Here is an 18,431-nt window from a genome sequence, read left to right as displayed (position 1 = left end):
ATTTTCAGGAAGTGCTATGGGTTTTGTTTTGTTTTGTTTTGTTTTGTTTTTCCTTTCTCTGGAATTATAATGCACCAATCAGATTAGAGAATCTGGGCAATAAAGAAGCCTGTTTAACTTTGCATGTCCTAGCATTTTCTAAGCACAGGAGAAATGATGGGCTCAAACATTAAGGGCAGAGTTCTTTGTAGGAGTGTGCCAAGAATCATTTTTGGAGGTGAATTTATTTTTATTATGTATGTGTAGTGGGTTACATTGTATCCCCCAAAGATATGCCCAAATCCTAATCCCTAATCCCTGTGAATGTAATCTTTGTTGGGAAAAGGGTCTTTGAAATAGCGGGCAGTACTACACAGTCAATGAATACTCAACCTTATTGTTGTTATTATGACATCTTCATCCTATCAAGGTAGTGAGAAATTTTGTATTTTAAAATTTCAGTGCATAAATTATTATAATTGATCACTGAGAACTCACTGTAAATCGGTATGTGTATCTGTGTGTGTGTATATGTTATATGCATGTTATATGTGTGTGTATCAGCTGGCACATTACATACCTTAAAAATTTTTTTTTAATTTTAATTTTTTTAGTAATTTTTAAAAAAGATTTTATTTATTTATTTGACAGACAGAGATCACAAGTAGGTAGAGAGGCAGGGAGAGAGAGAGGGAGAAGCAGGCTCCCTGCCGAGAAGAGAGCCCGATGTGGGGCTCCATCCCAGGACCTGGGATCATGACCTGAGCCGAAGGCAAGAGGCTTTAACCCACTGAGCCACCCAGGTGCCCCTATGTCCCTTTGTTTAAAGAGCTTTTTTACCCTAGACGTTTATTATCAGACCTTAAATTTTGCCCATTTAAAATCTACAATTCAATGGTTTTTTAATAAATTCACACAGTTGTGAGCAAAAAAAAAAAAGGAAAGAAAAAGGGTCTTTGTAGGTATAATTAAGTTAAGGATCTCAGAATGAGATCATCTTAGGTTAGGGCTCCAAATTCAATGATGAGTGTCTTATAAGAGATAGAAAAGGAGAAAAGACACGGAGACCTAGGGAGAGGTCATTGAGAGAGGCCATTGAAGTTGGAGAGAGAGAATGGAATGATTCATCTACAAACTAAGGACCATCAAGGATTGCCAGCAGTTTCCAGAACCTAGGAGAGAGGCATGGAACAGATTCTCCCTCAGAGCCTTCAGAAGGAACCGACACTAATGACACCTTGATTTCAAACTTCCTGCCTTCACAACTGTGAGAGAATAAGCTTCTGTTATTTTAAGCCACCAGGGTTATGGTAATTTGTTACCTCAGTCTTTGGAAGGTAATACAATACACCTGAGCTCTGTCAGTGCAGGTCTGAGGTAGAACTCTGGCCTTTATATTTACTGAAAATGTCCACAGATGACCCTGATGGACACACACTTCAAGAACCACCACTTCAGAATCTTGAGGGTTGGAGGATTAGTCATCTGCTTCTACTGACATCCTATTAGGATTCTGGGCTCTGGCTCTGGCTTTGGGGGCACCAATGGAGCCTCAGGCCCTTTATCTCCAGGTCTCTGTTTTTCAAAGAAAGTCACGCCAAGGAAAATATTTTTGGGTCAACCTTTAAGAGGTACAATGGAACTATCACAGGTTATGATGATGGTCAAGGTTGGGCAAGTAGAAGGAGGGAATTCTGGGCCCAAAGAGGGGGGAAACCAGCTTTTGTCAATGGAGTCCTGCAGATCTCACTTGAAGGGAATGCTCATTTTGCACCCAAACAAGGCGAGCTTCCCTCCTTTAAGTAACTGAGAAATCTTGATCAACTAAGATTTCCAATTCTTGGGCTCAGTTTCCTTCTTGCCCTCAGCTGCCTAAGAAGGTTGCTTCTTTCTTTCCAGATTTTGTCCATCTGGAAATATTTTATTTCTTTTCCTAATTGTTCTCTTTTCATCAGCCTAGCTGCCCCAGGTATCTTTTTGATAGACCACTTGCTCAGGCTTTTCGTCTCTCCAAAGGGATCTGGAGAGCTGTCTCTAGTCCTGTCAGCCACTGATGGTGGCTTGATACAACAAGGTATCTGCTCTTAAAAATACCTCAGCAAGGAGAGGTTTGTAACGCACGAAGGCATGGGGGTATGCTATTCTGCTTTTCTGGTTTCACAGCTTCTCACACTGAGACTGACTATACTCTGGGAGATTATTCAGTCATGATTCAATCATTATTTCAGTCAAAAGTTAGGTTTTGGGGCAGGTACCAAAGAAAAATGTCACCTAGTTCAAAATGCTTGCCTTCATCCAAGAAAGGCAGGGTATTCATAGAGGGGTGTAGGGAGAAACGGAGGGTAGGGAGGGTGAGGTGGCATCGAAGAGGATGGGCAACATTTCTCCTCTTTTTGTCCATAGACCTGCAGCTCCAGTGCCTAGAGCCGGCCACAGGTCAGCTATAGTGCGAGTCAGCGGGACTGTCATAGGTCACCCGGAGGACCTCACTGCTACTTAATATATTATTTGTTGCTGCCATTAGACATGATCCAGGAAGCCTCCTTATAGCTGAACTTCTGAAGCAGAAACCAATTTTAAGTTAGAGACGCCATATAAGAGAATCCTACCAATAAAATAGGACACGATTATCGTCAAATGACTCATCCAGACGGTAAATGTTCCTTGGGACTGAGTATAGTCTAGTAGGGGGTAAAGATGCTCTTTGGAAGAGTAGGAAAAGTTTGTTTTCAGGGTACCCATTTTACTGATCTGTAGAGTCTCCTTTTTTCTATACTTGAGGATAGTCTTCCCGGAAAAAGAGGAAGGAAAGGGAACATTCTACTGGGTGCCAAACATTTTACCCAGTCTTGCCTCTGAAGCAAGTAGGCCGGGCTCCAGGCTGCCCTCCTGCTCTCTTCCCCAGAGTCTGTCTTCCCTGCCCGGAGCTCCTGTCTTGTCCTCTGGCGTCTGGAGTTCCGCAAGCTCCTCAGGCCTTCCCTTCAATGCTCCCTGCTTCCCTGCCTCTCAAGGGCAAGGAAAAGACATATCCCAAACATTAAAATTTGTTAAATCCAGTTTTCACAAACTGGCTGTACATTCTCTGGAGTCTGTGAGAACTGTATTTTCTTAAAATATATACTCCTCCAACGTGACATATACTATCCTAGATCAAGCCTCCTTCCTATCCCCCCAGAAAATACAGATGGAGTGAAACTGGAGATACACATTGGTGAGGGGGTGAGGAGGTAGGTGGGGTACTTCCGGGGCCCCAGGCTGCTGGTACTCTTTCAGGAGCAGTAACAGAAGTAGTAGTTATAGTAGCAGCAGCAGCAGCAGCAGCAAAACCATCAAATAGCAAACATTCATTCCACATCGACGCTGTGCCAGGAATTCTATGTACCTATCTGCTCCTCACAATGACCCCCTGAGACAGGTGCCGACCTCTCCAGTCAGAGATGGCCAAGCTGAGCTTGTGGCATATTGGCAGGATGCTGGATGCGTCCGTGGAAGACAGCTCGTGGTCCCCAGCTCCCCAAACTCCACAGTACTCATCACACAGCCTGTGACACCAACTGAAACCAGTTAGAATCTGTAAGACTGGTAAGAAAAAACACCTCCAAGATTTTCGTAGGATCTTCTTGTCTGCTCTTCCCCAGGAGAAAGAAAAGTGGTATAAGAGGAAATGTATCTACTGCTCTCAGGTTTGAGGAAATAATTATGTTTCGCACCTGTGTGTGTGTGTGTGTGTGTGTGTGTGTGTGTGCACGCGCGCTGGGCAGGGCTGGGGTAGCGGGAAGACAAACTCCTATCATGAAATCTATGCTAATACCTCTGCCTCCACTTCCTTTCTGCATTTGCTCTTAAGGAATTCCTAGAACACCATATGATAAGCACTGAACAAATATTAAGCTCCCATTTTGTGCAAAGTCCTGTTTAAATTGTGAAGAAAGGGGCAAGGTATATAAAGACAAGGAAGACTATCTCCTTGCTGTCAAAAGACTTACAGTCGAGAAGGGAAGACACCAGGTGTACACAAGGCATTTGGGTTTAATGCCAAAGATGCACAACTTCAAAAGCTTTTAGAATTCAGAAAAAGACAAGCTTCAGTCACAGAAAGGATGTTTTCCAGGTGTTTCTCCATTGCTTTGGGGTTTGCCTTTCGGGAGCTTTGCGGCGACAGGTGCGCGAAGCCCTCTGTGCTGACAACAGAGTACAGATGGGCTCTCCTGCAAATATTTGCTTTCACATTAATCCAAATTTGGAGTTAACAATTCTATTTATTTAGGAATGGTGAGAGAGAATAAAGAAGCATTCACAGCTGCTTTTCTGTAACACACGGAAAATCAGAAGTTAATCGGCAGCCGTAAACACACAGGTGCGACTTGAGAACAGTCTGAGGCCTCGAGAAAGCAATGCATCTGTATCCTAACATCTATGGTGATGCAGGGAGCTTCCAGATTTATGAGTCTCTCACGTTCCACCATCTCCTAATGGGAGACTCTTCTGTCTTTATTCTCCAGCATGAATTAAGTGGCAGCATTTACAGATTTACAAATCTGCAAAGTCAGGTCTGTCCTCACACCAGAACCATGTAATCTATGGACTGTAACTCTCCCTCAGATAACTATTAGGTGAAAATGATGATGCAGGCAGATGCTGGGCTGCAAATGATGGCCTGGTCCATCCAGCACCGAGCATTTACAGACACTCAGCGTTCCTCTGATGGCACACCAGTGCGAGTATGGCCACCCCCACCCATCACCATCATGGTCGTCATAAATGCACGAGTCCGTGTGGACAAGCAGAGACTGTTAATCTTACTCTACAATACAGTGCGTTTCAGAACCGACGGTGAAGCAAATTTGCATCTTGTATCCCCATTAAGGTCAGTTACTGACTAGGAAGTAATTTTTGATGGGAGATTAAAAGATAAGAAGCAATACAAACATGGTGACTAGTTGATCCCCAGAGCAGCCACAGACAATCCGAAACAAACAGGCATGTTTATTTACAAAGACAAGCATCTAGTCTGAGGACCACAGTTTGCCAACCCCTAGTTTAAATAACTGTGGACCTCAAAAGAAAAGAGCTTATTTCGAATCACAGATGCCAAATGACATGCAAATCAGTTCCTTATAAATCATACGTTTTAAAAAGCCCTTGGAAAGTTGCCTAACTTCTTTTCTAAGTGATAAGTTTTTGATTTAGTAATGAATCACCTCTTGAGGGGCGCCTGGGTGGCTTAGGTCAACATCTACTCTCAGCTCAGCTCATGATCCTGGAGTCCTGGGATCGAGCCCCGCATCGGGCTCCCTGCTGGGGAGTGGGGAGAGTCTACTCCTTCCTATGCCCCTCCCCCTGCTATTCTCTCTCTCTTTCTCAAACAAATAAAATCTTTTAAAAAAAAAATCACCTTTTGAGTTACTTTTGGTTTAAATATATATTATTTCATATTGCATATATCTACCATGAAGCATGCTCTTACCTGAACTACTATTCAATGGCCCCTGTGCTTGAATTCCATAAATCTTTATAAATGTGATGTATCATCTGATTTTACAGTATATAGATTAATTTGTATTAAGATCAGTGTCCACCAACATAACGAATCCCAGTTTTTCTTCTCAGCACACATGAGCACATTGTCTGAAGAAGTCATTCATCACAAGCAGGAGCTAGCGTGGGCCCAGTTCTGGGGTTCTTTCCCTAGACAAACTCCCGTGTGCAGAAGCCAGAGTTCCCTTGGGAGCCGTGGTTACAGGGCTGGTTTTCAAACAGCCAGCAGTGAGTCAGAAAGCTGCAGGCTAGAGGGACTCAAAGGTCACAACCTTTGTTGTTGTTGGGAGGCTTTCATGTTCTACAGTCTACAAAGCAGTCCCCACCCACCGAGGTCGCCCAGGGCGAAAGAACGTTGATCTTGGATTTCATCCTTGAAAAATGTGTTATGCTTCGGAGGAGAAACAAAACTAGAAAGTGGGTATATGGATCACACAGAGGCCCAGGAGAACTCTCAGGGAGATGTTTCATCATCTTTCTAAGACTTTAAAAAAAAAAAAATTACTTCTAAGATCATGGCTTTGAGAGGCCTATGCCCACAGATTTCTTCTTCTTCTTTTTTTTTTTAAAGATTTTATTTATTTATTTGACAGAGACCACAAGTAGTCAGAGAGGCAGGCAGAGAGAGAGAGAGAGAGAGAGAGAAAGAGAGGAGGAAGCAGGCTCCCCGCTGAGCAGAGAGCCTGATGTGGGGCTCGATCCCAGGACCCTGAGATCATGACCTGAGCTGAAGGCAGAGGCTTTAACCCACTGAGCCACCCAGGCGCCCCAGATTTCTAAATATTTTGTTACTGTTTGGATTCCAAAAGACATGAAAGACCCTGACATGTGTCTACAACCAGCCAGGAGCTGCAGGTGCTTGGAGAGGCTGGCCTTGAGCTGTGGGCTTAGTCCCCACTGCAGAGAGTTCACGAACACCGGCCTCAGCATGTGCATGGTGAATAGGTCTCTTGGAAATTCAGTGGTAAATATCTCCTTACCACTGACACTGATTAGGGCTGAGCAAATTGCCTGGAGTTGAAGGAGGATAAAAGAGTTAAGGCCTAATATTTATCTTACAAAGAATCCTCGTCTCCCGACAATTACACGTGAACACAGGACTGACTGTGTATGAGGATAATAATAATAATAACAGGACACTAAGACCTGAAAACTAATGGCAGACGCTATCTGGGTATTTCAGGCTAGAAAAAAAGTCCCTGCCAGGGCCACATTTTGTGGTAATTGAACACTTGTTATTTGAATTATCCATAATACACCATTATCTACGCTTTCTTTTGCTTCTCTAGGGACAGGTACAAAGTAGTGCTCTGACAGTATCTTCTTCACTCTCACATTGGTCAGTTACAATGCTTAGGAAAGCTGTTTTCCTTGTACCTCCATTGCTTCTTGTGTAAAGTGCAACAGTCTACCCGTCTTCCTCCTACTTCAGAGAAGCAAGGAAGGGGGGAAATAGCAGGATGCTTCGCAGTATCTGGAGATTAGTCAGGAAGGGCCACCACTAGTCTGGGTGCGAGAGAGAGCCAACATAAACACGGTTTCCTTAAAAGGGATCATAATAATCTGTGTTTACTTACTGCATCATTTACTGAATTATTTATAAACAGTAGCCTGTCAAGAATTCAGCGTCAGCTTCCATGTCTGAACCACTCTCCAGAGCATGTCCAAAGCTCACATTCTTTGTTACAGAGAAAGGCTGCACTAAGATGCGGCCCTGCGGGGACATACTCTCTTGGCGGGGTGTTCATTATGGCTACATCGTCAGCTAGAGAGCCCTCGATGAAGACGGACCCTCAAAGCTGAGACGGGGACAGTGGTGGGTCCCAGGCAGGAGCCAGGCCCTTATCCCTTCAGCAGGTGATGTGCCCAAAGGACACACAGTGATGGCACAGAGAGGTCCTGCAGCAGATCCCAAGACTAGACTGTGACCCCAGGGCCTGTGACTTGAAGTTAAGGTTCTGTGGAAGGCTTTCTGGGAAAGATGGTATGTGTTTATAGTAACAGAGAAGAGAAATTTCTCCCCCTGTACAGCTTTAGCCCTCTCCCTTCCTCAATGCCTGCTGAAGGGCATGGAGGTGCTCTGTGCTAGCCAAAGAGTAATTAAGATATTGGGGGAAACCTGGTTTTTTTTTTTTTTTTTTTTTTTTTAACTTTTGGGTGTATGCATACAAAACCCAACAACTATTCATTAAACACTTGGTGTGTGCCGGGTACATCCCAGGTACTGTGGGCTACAAGGATGTGTAAGAGGCAGCCCCTCTCCTTGACGAGAGAACAGTCTATCCTAAGGGCCTAGAAAGTATACCAAAGAACCCATAAGGTTGAAACAAATGACCAGAGATTAAGGCCCAAGATGAGTGCAGGACATTTCATCCAGGTCAATACTAATACTTGTTGGAATAAACTAAGGGCCATGAGAGAATACAACACACATCATGGCCAGGTGCTATTTGAACTCTTTTAAATATATCAACACTTGTAATTCACACAACTGTGAGGTTAGGTACTACTAGCATCCTTATTTTATTAAAAAAATTTTTTTTAATTTTATAAATATTTTATTTATTTATTTGACAGAGAGAGAGAGAAAGCAAATGGGGGAGAGGCAGGCAGAGGCAGAGGGAGAAGCAGGCTTTCTTTTCACTGAGCAGGGAGCCCGATACAGGACTCGCTCCCGGGACCCTGGGGTCATGACCTCAGTCCAAGGCAGATGCTTAACCTACTGAACCGCCCAGGTGCCCAGCATCTCTATTTTAGACATAAACACACAAAACAAAACAGAACCAGGGTACAGACAGCTTATAAAACTTAGGGAAGTTCATTCAGGAAGCATGTGGTAGATCTGGGACTACAATGGTCTGTCTTGTTATCAGAGTGAGTTTTTTCAAGTCCCGTGTTATATACTATCTCTCCTTAAGAAAAAGTGAGAAAGGCCTACAGATATTCCAAAATGGAAGTACTCATCCTCTGATGGGATGCTTTAAATATGTTTTAAAGACAAAATCCATGAAGGATGTCCTGACTCAGAGGAAAGAGGAGGCAATTTCTGGCGAAGGGGTCCATGGGAAAGGATATGATGAAACAGGAAATGCAGGGACACAGATATGGGTGTCTACAGTATACGAGAGAGATAAGGCTAGAAAAGCACGGATGATCCATGTCATGGACCTTCTTGAATGCCAGGGAGAGGAGTTTACTCATATCCTAGAAAGCCAGGGCAGGAGGCTCCTGAAGGCGATGGGGCAGAAGAACCACTGTATCAGATGTAGGCAGGAAGAAGGAATATGGGAGCAGAGAGCAGGATGGCTTGGAATAGGGAAAAATGGGAGGTAAGAACGAGAAATGAAGGGGCGCCTGGGTGGCTCAGTGGGTTAAGCCGCTGCCTTCGGCTCAGGTCATGATCTCAGGGTCCTGGGATCGAGCCCCGCATCAGGCTCTCTGCTCAGCAGGGAGCCTGCTTCCTCCTCTCTCTCTGCCTGCCTCTCTGCCTACTCGTGATCTCTCTCTGTCAGATAAATAAATAAAAAATCTTTAAAAAAAAAAAAAGAACGAGAAATGAGCAGGCGAGGATGGAGGTCCAGCTAAGAACAGAAGACAAGGACCTGCAGAGATGATGACTTCTATCCCCAATTTCTGTCTCATCATCATGTTTTTACTGAAAAGTAGCTCATGATTATGAAGGAAGTTGTTTGTGAACTTCTCAGACTTCAAATTCTTGTCTTGTGCCCATCTAAGAGGCTAGTTTCTGGAATGCTTTCAAAACTTAACTCTGACCTCAGTCATTGATGTGTGTGTTCAAAATGCCTGTTTTCATAAAACCTTGGACTAATTTATGCTCCAAATGCCAGTCAGTGAGACGTCTGTATTTTTTCCAGTTGGATATTCATTTTAATTTCAAGTGGAAATGCCACTGATCACAAAATTTACACTTTCAGAGAAGATGTAGTAAATTCAGTGAAAAGGAATGACTTAAACATGAGAGGGAAAGAAAAAATATTCAGAAAGATGTGCAGGATGTCTGTCTGTCAATGCTGTTCAGCAACAGAATTAGGTTTATGATCTGCACCTAAAGGCACAGGAACTTAGGGGTTGACGGTTCCTGCTGTCCACACAGCTAGAATGTGCTTCCATCACTGGCTCACGACAGGAAACCCATCGAGAGGGGACTTTGGGCTTCCTGTACAGAGGTGTTAGGCAGGCACATGGGCAATGGTTCCAAATCTGGAGACAAAGTGCAGCCTGTGTGACTGAGCAGGGAGGGGACAAAGAAGCACATACTTGGGTCAGACGCTGATCAATGCATACCCTTCGTCTACAGTTGCCATACTACAGCCTTTGCCTGTAAGGAAGCTGTCCTTGGAGCAGAAACCATTTGAGTCCCATGAGTTCTTTCCGTGCCAGAACATGTGGGGGTGACGAATGTGTCATTAACACAGGTGGGGAGATCTGATTCTCTCTGACGGCTCCAGCCAGCCAAGAGGCTCTACAACAAGGGGTGTCTGTGGGACTTGCCAAGCGTGGGGATGGATGGTAACCAGGGAGCTGTTCAGGCTGCTTCCATTTAATTAACTTATTTGCAATATCATTTATTCCTTACAGTGTTTAAGGTACCATTTTAGGTGCTACGAGTTACACAACTATGAAAAAGATATAGCTTGTTCGCAATCCAGATGGGGAGATGAGAGAAATATGCAAGTAACTCTACTGCCAAGCAGCCTCTTATCCATTCCTTAAAAGTGGTGCAAACTGGGGCGCTTGGGTGGCTCAGTGGGTTAAAGCCTCTGCCTTCGGCTCAGGTCATGATCCCAGGGTCCTGGGATCGAGCCCCGCATCGGGCTCTCTGCTTAGCAGGGAACCTGCTTCCTCCTCTCTCTCTGCCTGCTTCTCTGCCTACTTGTGATCTCTGTCTGTCAAAAAAATAAATAAAATCTTAAAAAAAAAAAAAGTGGTGCAAACTAGCATGATCTCTCTTGAAGACAAGCACGGAGAAGGGAGGCACTGTCTCAGGCCAAGGGTCAGAGTGTCCCTGATGAGCTTTAAAGTATGGGCAGGGTTTATAGTTCCAGAATGAGGGGTGAGATGGCAGAAGGATTGTTCTGGAAGATGGGCTGACATGAGCAAAGTCCCAGGGGAGTACTAAGTAGTGTAGACGTATCAGCTGGGGTGAAGGATGTTGAATTTCAGTGTTTTGGGACAGGTTTGCCGTTTGAAATTTGGGTTGTTTAGAGCAGAGTGATATGCTGGGCTCTTAAAATTGTCACTGGCATACAAGAAAGCAGAGATGAGTGGGGGGAGGAGAGGCAGGGAGACAGCGATGAAGGGGTTACTGCAGTAGCCCAAGAATAAAGTCAAGGGGGCCGGCAGAGGTGGGCAGCATTTATTTATGTTCGCTCAGTTCTGGGTAGAATTTTTTCTGAGAGGGTTGTAAATTTTTTTTTTCCCCTCCGTGGGGTTTTTGCTTTGAATCTGAGAATTCAGAAAAGTGCAGAGAGAAAAACGTATGACCTATAACTGCATAATGATAGGACATGTCATGTTGAACACTAGCTTCTTGTGTAAAAGTATCTCCTGAGTGAGAATCGGCGCTCCCTGATGTCAGGACACCATCTTCCACATTCCCTTCTTCCCCAGACCCCAGAGCTGGTGCTGGGTGTGCAGCAGAGAGGCAAATGCTTGTCAAACAGTGACAGTGTACAAGGTGAGGTGACGTGAGCACCAGGGTCTGTCACATCTCAGTGAGATGCTCAGATGACAAAGGTGACCGTGCGTCCAAGCCCATGCTGTGTGGAAAGTGAGCGCTGACAGACACATCCACCGACGGGGGTAACTTTATCCAGTCAGTCTTGGGATGGAGGGGAGCTAACTTTTAATCAGGGGAAGCTAGGACAGTATTCCTTTTTGTGGGCAGGTCAGTATCTACATGATATGTCACAGATGAAGGATAACTAGGATTCTTGCTTATCACAAAGACAGAAAGTCAACATATGTCAAGCGACGTAGCAGGGGTTTCTTCATACCCAGAGGTTGTACCACAACAAGGCCCCATGCTTAGGTTCCTTTCCCCATGACTTCACAAAGAAGATGGAAAAAACTGTATCCCCTTTGGGGGAAAGAGAAGGGCAGTGTGCTATGTTTGTGTGTGGAGGACGAACAAATGTGGGATGCGATGTGCACCATCAGTAGAACATTCTCCCTTTGTAAGTTTTTATCTTCAATTCTAGTATAGTCAGTGCACGGTGTTATGTTAGTTCCAGGTACACAATATAGTGATTCAACAATTCTATTCATAGGAAAACATTTTTAGCTGATTCCTTCTCATTTCCTTGCAGGAAGTAGCAATAAGTCACATCGCCTGCTGCATGAAGACTTTGAAATATACTGGCTGGGATTACCCAAACATGATCAAAAAGACACTTTTTTATAACCCCTCACATTCATTACGGAGCAGATGAACATGTCAGAGACTTTTAAAACAGAGGGTTGTAAAGAATTTGTGGCCTGGCACGATGGATAAGTGGATGCCACTTGCAAAAAACAGCACTAACCCTCCCTCTGAGTCACCTCCAAGGATTTACATCTCATTTTGAAATTTACTCTCCAGGAATGTCATAAAATCCAAATTATGGCTTCATGACTCTGGAACAGCCAATGGAACAGCAATGGCGTAAGCTCAGTTAGGTACATGGTCTTCCCTTCCTTTATCGTTCCTGAGGACTCCGGAGCATATGTCAAATGATGAGAAAATCCTTCCCTGGAATTTAATTAAAGTCACCTGCAACGGATGAGGATTTGCTTTAGGTCATGTGAGGAATTTAGAAGAAGCATAAAAAGTGGGTCTTGTCTTCAAGCTCAACGTAATCACTTAGTTCATGCAGCCACACAGCTCCTTGAGTTCCGCACACGGTACTACCATATATGCTCAAGTCCTGTCGAGGTATACATCTATCGTGCAGCAACGGACAAAGTTTCATGGGAACAAGGAGGCAGAACAAGTCTTTGGTGTTAGATAATTTAGAGAAGCTTCCCCACAGAGCTGATGTCTGAGTTCAGTCTTGGGGATGAAGAGGAGATTGTCAGAGGACACGAGGAAGATATGCAACGGCATTTTAAGGAGAAAAGATAGCTCACTTGAAGGCAGAGTTTTGGAGCATAAGATGACATGATTGACAACTTTGTCAGTGTGATCACGAGGTATAGAAATATCTCACAACCATAATAACGATATAATACCCGATTTATAAAAGGAGGTAGGTTCTTAAAGTCAATAAACTATCGTCAACAAACATTGTTGGTCCACAATGTTATTTACTCTTTTTTTCCTTCTCATTAATTTGGTTTTACTTAACTTCTAAGGATAAGCAAATCAGAGAAATAAAGCAGCAACCTTGCAGTGAGGCTGAAAAAGACATCCTTTAAAAATATATGTATTTTTTACTTATTTGTGCAATTTCCATCAGTCCTTCATCTGGGTACCAAATCTCAAATGCAGCAAAGAGAGGATGGCAGCCTGAGTTACAGTAAAGCATGGGAAAGGTCACTGCTGATAGAAAAAGGACTGAAATTCTTACTTGTCCCTGGGCCCGGATTAACTCTTTGCAGACTCTGGGATGCTCTGCCAAGGATCGCTGGTATGGCTGGAACAGAGAGAGAAGAAAACCATCAGTCACCCCTGTGAAAATTGTCTGATGTGACCCTGTTACAATTTCACTTTCCAGTGACAAAATGTGACCTGGCCCAACTTCACAATATTTTTCGCCCTTGTTTTCCGTCTTTCTTTTTAAAATTAAAATCACACCTACCCTCTAAAAAGAACTCATAAATATGAGGACACATGGAAACCCAGGGTTAGTCACCTCTGGTCTCCTGGCTAGATGTGGTCAGGAACAATGCAAAAATGCCTTCCTAGAACATTAAAGTCCAAGCTTGAGTCTTGCTAATGAAAATGGAGAGGAACACAAATTCTTTTTTTTTTTTTTTCCAAAACCGTATTAAAAACAGTTTGGTCAAACAAGTTAATTCTTGGAAATAAACATGTGAGCAATCCCGGGAATGGGGAAGGGATGAGGGGAACTGAAAAGTTAGCACGGACACAGAGCTTTGTGACGTGAGATGGGTAATGAGTCATCGATTCTAAAAGCAGTTATAAGTCTATGGATACTACTATTATGTTGCATTAAAATGAGAAGAACGGAAAAGGATTAGTGTAGTTGTCATTGAACTGTTGAACCGGGTTGTTTTGATATGAGAGTATACAACAGTTATCTGGGCTTGGTGGAGAGGGGATTTTTCTAGGATTCTACACCTCCTTAGAGGGGTGATGTGGTCCAGGCTCACAATGAACTCTGAGCCTCACCTGAAAGCAGGGAAACTGCTGATGATTCTAGCCCTTGGTAGAAATCCACAAAACAACGCTAAGACATCTTTCTCCGATTATAAAAATAGGGCGAGGAACAAAACAAAGGCGCTCTGGGCAGGGAGCTGAAATTACTGTCCTCCTGAATTTCAGAGGCAGGTGGGTCCTGCCCACCCGCCCAGATCCACTTTCCAGTGGCCCTTTTCACTAGCCCCTCCCACCTAGCTACCAGTAGGAAGCCGCTCTCAGGGCTGGTCTTCATGATAATAGAACCTAACAGGTGAAGTTAAGAGTCTCTCATTAAACTCTGCACAATTCTAACCTTTGTAAACCTTTGGGTCTGGGCATATTAGTGAGGGCATTTTTCCAAGTGAAGTTAGGCTTTGGGGGTTTCGTTGAGTTCAAATTTTAAATTCTGTACAAATAGGAGTTCTGAAAGTATTTCTTTTTATTCTCTAAGTTTCAATATTAGAAGCTCATTTGCTGCCAAATGCAATAAGAATTATGACAAAAAGCAAACAGAATACACATTTACCTAGAGTAGCTAATGTATTACACATTGATTTAACGTGCTCAGAAGGAAAATTGCATTTTATGGAAATCCCCTCAAGGCTACTTGACTAGATGCCTTGAGAGCCTAAGTCTTTGTTAACTACTATCATCTAGAACTTGTCCTCCTCCAATTCCTTGCTACAAACCAGAGAACACTTTGTTTTATGACCCTTTGCCTTAGGTTAGGCACTAAAACATTCTTCTCAGTTGAGGTTTGGCAAGTTTACATAATTTCTAACTGCAAATGACCTGTTTCATGGACAACTGTATACACCTTGAGAAACATCTGGTAGCTCAAAGGAAGAGTAATATTAAGTCAATCATGGGAAGCCATACAACCATACGTGTTATTTTAGTCAAAATTATCCAGCAAGTGTGTGTCAATTTTCAGCTTAAAACTGGGAACACTTAACGGACACCATTTTCCAGGCACAGATCAGCAGCAAAGCTGACAAATTTCTCCAGAATGATGACTGAGATGGAATGTGGGGGTCAATTATGAGGCCCCAAGGGAGGGTGCAGAGCCAAACCTCAGGCCCGGAAATGCCTGGGGAGCCCTGGCCACCCCTGACTCCTCACAAACCAGGATTTTGCTTTCCTTGCAGACAGACATCTGGTGCTTTCCTCTTTATGATATCAGCATTTGGTAACATTTTCATAAAGCAAAAAGTCCTCCTCAGTTAACACTCTCCAAGATATGTGATGAGTCAAAACATAAAAGGAACAAATGGTGTCCTCAAGGGAACACCGCAGATTTGCGCCAGCCCCACGAGGGTGCTGTATGCAAAAGCAAACACGACAAATAAAAGTGTCTTCTTAGCAAACAGAGGGGTCATGCTAAGTTGCCAATTTTAATTAGCGTCAAAGCTGTCCTTTTGTCTGTACGTGCAGAGCAGTGTGGGAGAAACAAACACAGGGTGTTTAACAATAAGTAGTTAATGAAAACTCCAATATATTTAATACAGAAGCTTTTAAGCACCAGTGCCATAAAAGAGATCAGCTAGAGCCCCTGCCCTCAGTGAGCTCACAGTCTTCTGGGTGGAAGGAGTGGCCAAGCCATGGGGTGGCCCTTAACAGCTTCCGGGGGAGGGGGACTCCTTGAGACAGGTGCTGAACTTGGGATGAACAGGCAACGGAGAGAAAGGGAAAGGCAGCTGGGACCAGGGGAACTGCTGCACCAAGGCCAAGGTGAGACACAGCTTGGGCAGGTAAAGAGCTCTGATCTGTCTGTCAAGAGTAGGCAGAGCACAGCTGAACTGGGGTGTGCTGAGTTGGGGGAGAAGTCAGGGACATCTTGGGGATGGTCTTTCCAAAGAACTTAATTTTGATCCTGCAAACACTGGAGAAATCCTGCCTTCCAGTGCTCTGAGGTAGAGTTCCTCACAGTGGACCTGCCCAAGAACAGGATCCCGAGACTAGAACTAATTGCCATCTAATCTTCTTACTTATGCCCAACCTGGTACTCAACTTCCCAACTATGGCACGTATCTGAACCTGTTTCTCCATCTATAAAGTGGGGACAGTGACAGGTCTATACATGCAACATTCAATTCAGTTAGTACACACAATATAACAAATATAGAATATAAGTGCTTAGTAAATGTTAGATTTTTTTTTTTTTTTTTGGAAGGAGGGGAAAGGAGAGGGAGAATCTTAAGCAGGCTCCACGCTGAGTGCAGAGTCAGACATGGGGCTTGATCTCACAACCCTAAGATCATGGCCTTGACCAAAATAAAGAGTTGGATGCTTAACTGACTGAGCCATTCGGGTGCCCCAATGTTAAATATTCTTATCATAGCTATGATTATGGTCAGTTATTGCTAGCCACTACCCTGAAAGCAAGGCACATCTTTTCCCGCGGAGACCTCGACAGTGGTTTTTTTTTTTTTTTTTAAAGATTTTATTTATTTATTTGACAGAGAGAGATCACAAGTAGACGGAGAGGAAGGCAGAGAGAGAGAGAGAGAGGGAAGCAGGCTTCTTGCTGAGCAGAGAGCCCGATGTGGGACTCGATCCCAGGACCCTGAGATCATGACCCGAGCCGAAGGCAGCGGCTTAACCCACTGAGCCACCCAGGCGCCCCACTTGACAGTGTTTTTATACTAGACCATGTGAGCCGAGGGCTTTGCACTTATGAGGAGAGAATGCTGCCCTAAGCCCAGTGAGACCCCCAGTATTTACATGTGTTGTGCAGGCTGTATGTAGGCAGCGGGATTCTGGGGAAATGATTCTAGTGGCGTAGGGGATGGAAATGTACTTGTGTCCCAGATTCAGCCTGGGACTAAATGCAGTCACTCCCAGCTCTTGTAATTTAGTGACTACTCCATCAGGATGGGAGATAGAGTAAGAGGATCAGTGTTCTGGGGAGTACTGACTGTAATTTACCAGTTGTGCAGCAATGGCGTCTAGAACCAGCCCCAGATCGACCCTACAGACACAAATAAGTAAACCTAGGTACTGATCATGTCAACCATTTTACACATGAGACATAACGTAAAGGGCCTCACACAGTGGCTGCCGTAAATCAAGCCTTGGTTAATGTCAGCTATTGTTATCACTAGTAGCTTACAATAACAATAATGATGATATAAGTGCTATGAAATCTCTACCTCAAGACTTCCTCTGTGATCATCATTTTGCGATACATCCATCCATTAGATCATTATGCTGTACACCTTAAACACACACAATGTTTTATGTCAATTCTATCTCAACAGAACCGGGAAAAAGATCTTCTGAGAGCTCTTGCTTTCTCCTTCAGGCAGGTTAGTTGTTCTCCACCCAATAGCCCTGGTTATTGACTTTTTTTTTTTAAAAGATTTTATTTATTTGACACAGAGAGGGAGAGTACAAGCAGTGGGAGCAACAGAGGGAGAGGGAGAAGCAGGCTCCATGTTAAGCAAGGAGCCCAATGTGGGGATCAATCCCAGGACTCTGGGATCATGACCTGAGCTGAAGGCAGAGGCTTCACTGACAGACCACCCAGGCGCCGCTACATATTGCCTTTGCACCCCTTGAGGTCACTGCTCCCTTGCTTGTGCCCCGTGACGCACAGTGAATTTCTTGAGGTGGGTATTTCATCTTTGTACCCTCCGGGAGGAGTACACACCATGACACCTTGTAGAATCACAGTGTTTGCTAAATAAACGAGGCAAATGAAGATGAATCACAAATCCTTTAAACTTTGGGGCTAAAAGGGAATCAAATAAAAATAATCTGTTCTCAGCAAATTGTGTTTCTCCCAGGAAATCTCAAGTTTGCTTGACTACTTTCCCTGTCTTTTTGACATCTATTTATCCTTGACCACACATCAGAGACATTCTCTCCTTGGGTTTCCATGTCCAGAACTCTTTCCAGATCCACCCCTCGCCTTCTCTCTCCTTTTCTGTCAAACTATGATCAGTATCACTACAGAGTATTCAGTTTAGTTATCTCCCTCCAACCTGCCCCTGCAGTAAGGTTCAAGGTCAAGCTCAGTGTTTGGTCACACTGATGCCTCACCCCAAACTGTCTTGTGGTCTGTGAAGGGGTTGGCTGATGGCCAAGTTAAAAAATGTGAGGTGCTTCTATCTCACATTTATTGTGTGCTTAAAATGCACCAGGCACTATGCTTTCTGGACTTCCCCATTTTAACTCCACAACGACCCTCTGCAGCATTGTTATGAGTTAGTTACATTTTATGGACGAGGGGTTGGAGGATCCGACCAACTAACTAACCTGTCCTGGGCTTCCCAGTGGTTACACGGTAGAAGCCAAAATTGAAGTGGAGCCAGATTCTGACTGCACCCCACTCTCCTGTTCCCCAAGCTTCCTGACCACCAAGAGCCACTACGGCGTTTGTTCAACACGTGGATTCCAAGGTCCTGTCTCGGATCTGCAGGATCTGAATCTCTAGGGAACTGGTCGGTCTATTGGCAAGGTTCTGAGAAGCTGTATGCTTCTCTTCTACGCCCCCATCCCCCAGCCAGGTGATGCTTAGGACAAGACACATTTGCAAAACTCTTCCTAC

At 44.1% G+C, this 18,431-nt stretch overlaps 1 protein-coding gene across 8 annotated transcripts in view; it reads right to left on the bottom strand.

Annotated features, from left to right (window-relative positions):
• Nucleotides 1–18,431, bottom strand: part of GHR (growth hormone receptor) — a 268,372-nt gene that overhangs the window by 62,814 nt on the left and 187,127 nt on the right. For all 8 annotated transcript variants that reach the window (XM_047731508.1, XM_047731507.1, XM_047731509.1 and 5 more), the window contains one exon: nt 13,086–13,151. In XM_047731508.1, the coding sequence (XP_047587464.1) occupies nt 13,086–13,151 (66 nt within the window). The remainder of the gene's footprint in view (nt 1–13,085; nt 13,152–18,431) is intronic.

Source organism: Lutra lutra, chromosome 5, assembly GCF_902655055.1.
Source record: "Lutra lutra chromosome 5, mLutLut1.2, whole genome shotgun sequence".
Lineage (NCBI taxonomy): Eukaryota > Metazoa > Chordata > Mammalia > Carnivora > Mustelidae > Lutra > Lutra lutra.
This window is presented reverse-complemented; position numbering and strand designations above follow the sequence as displayed.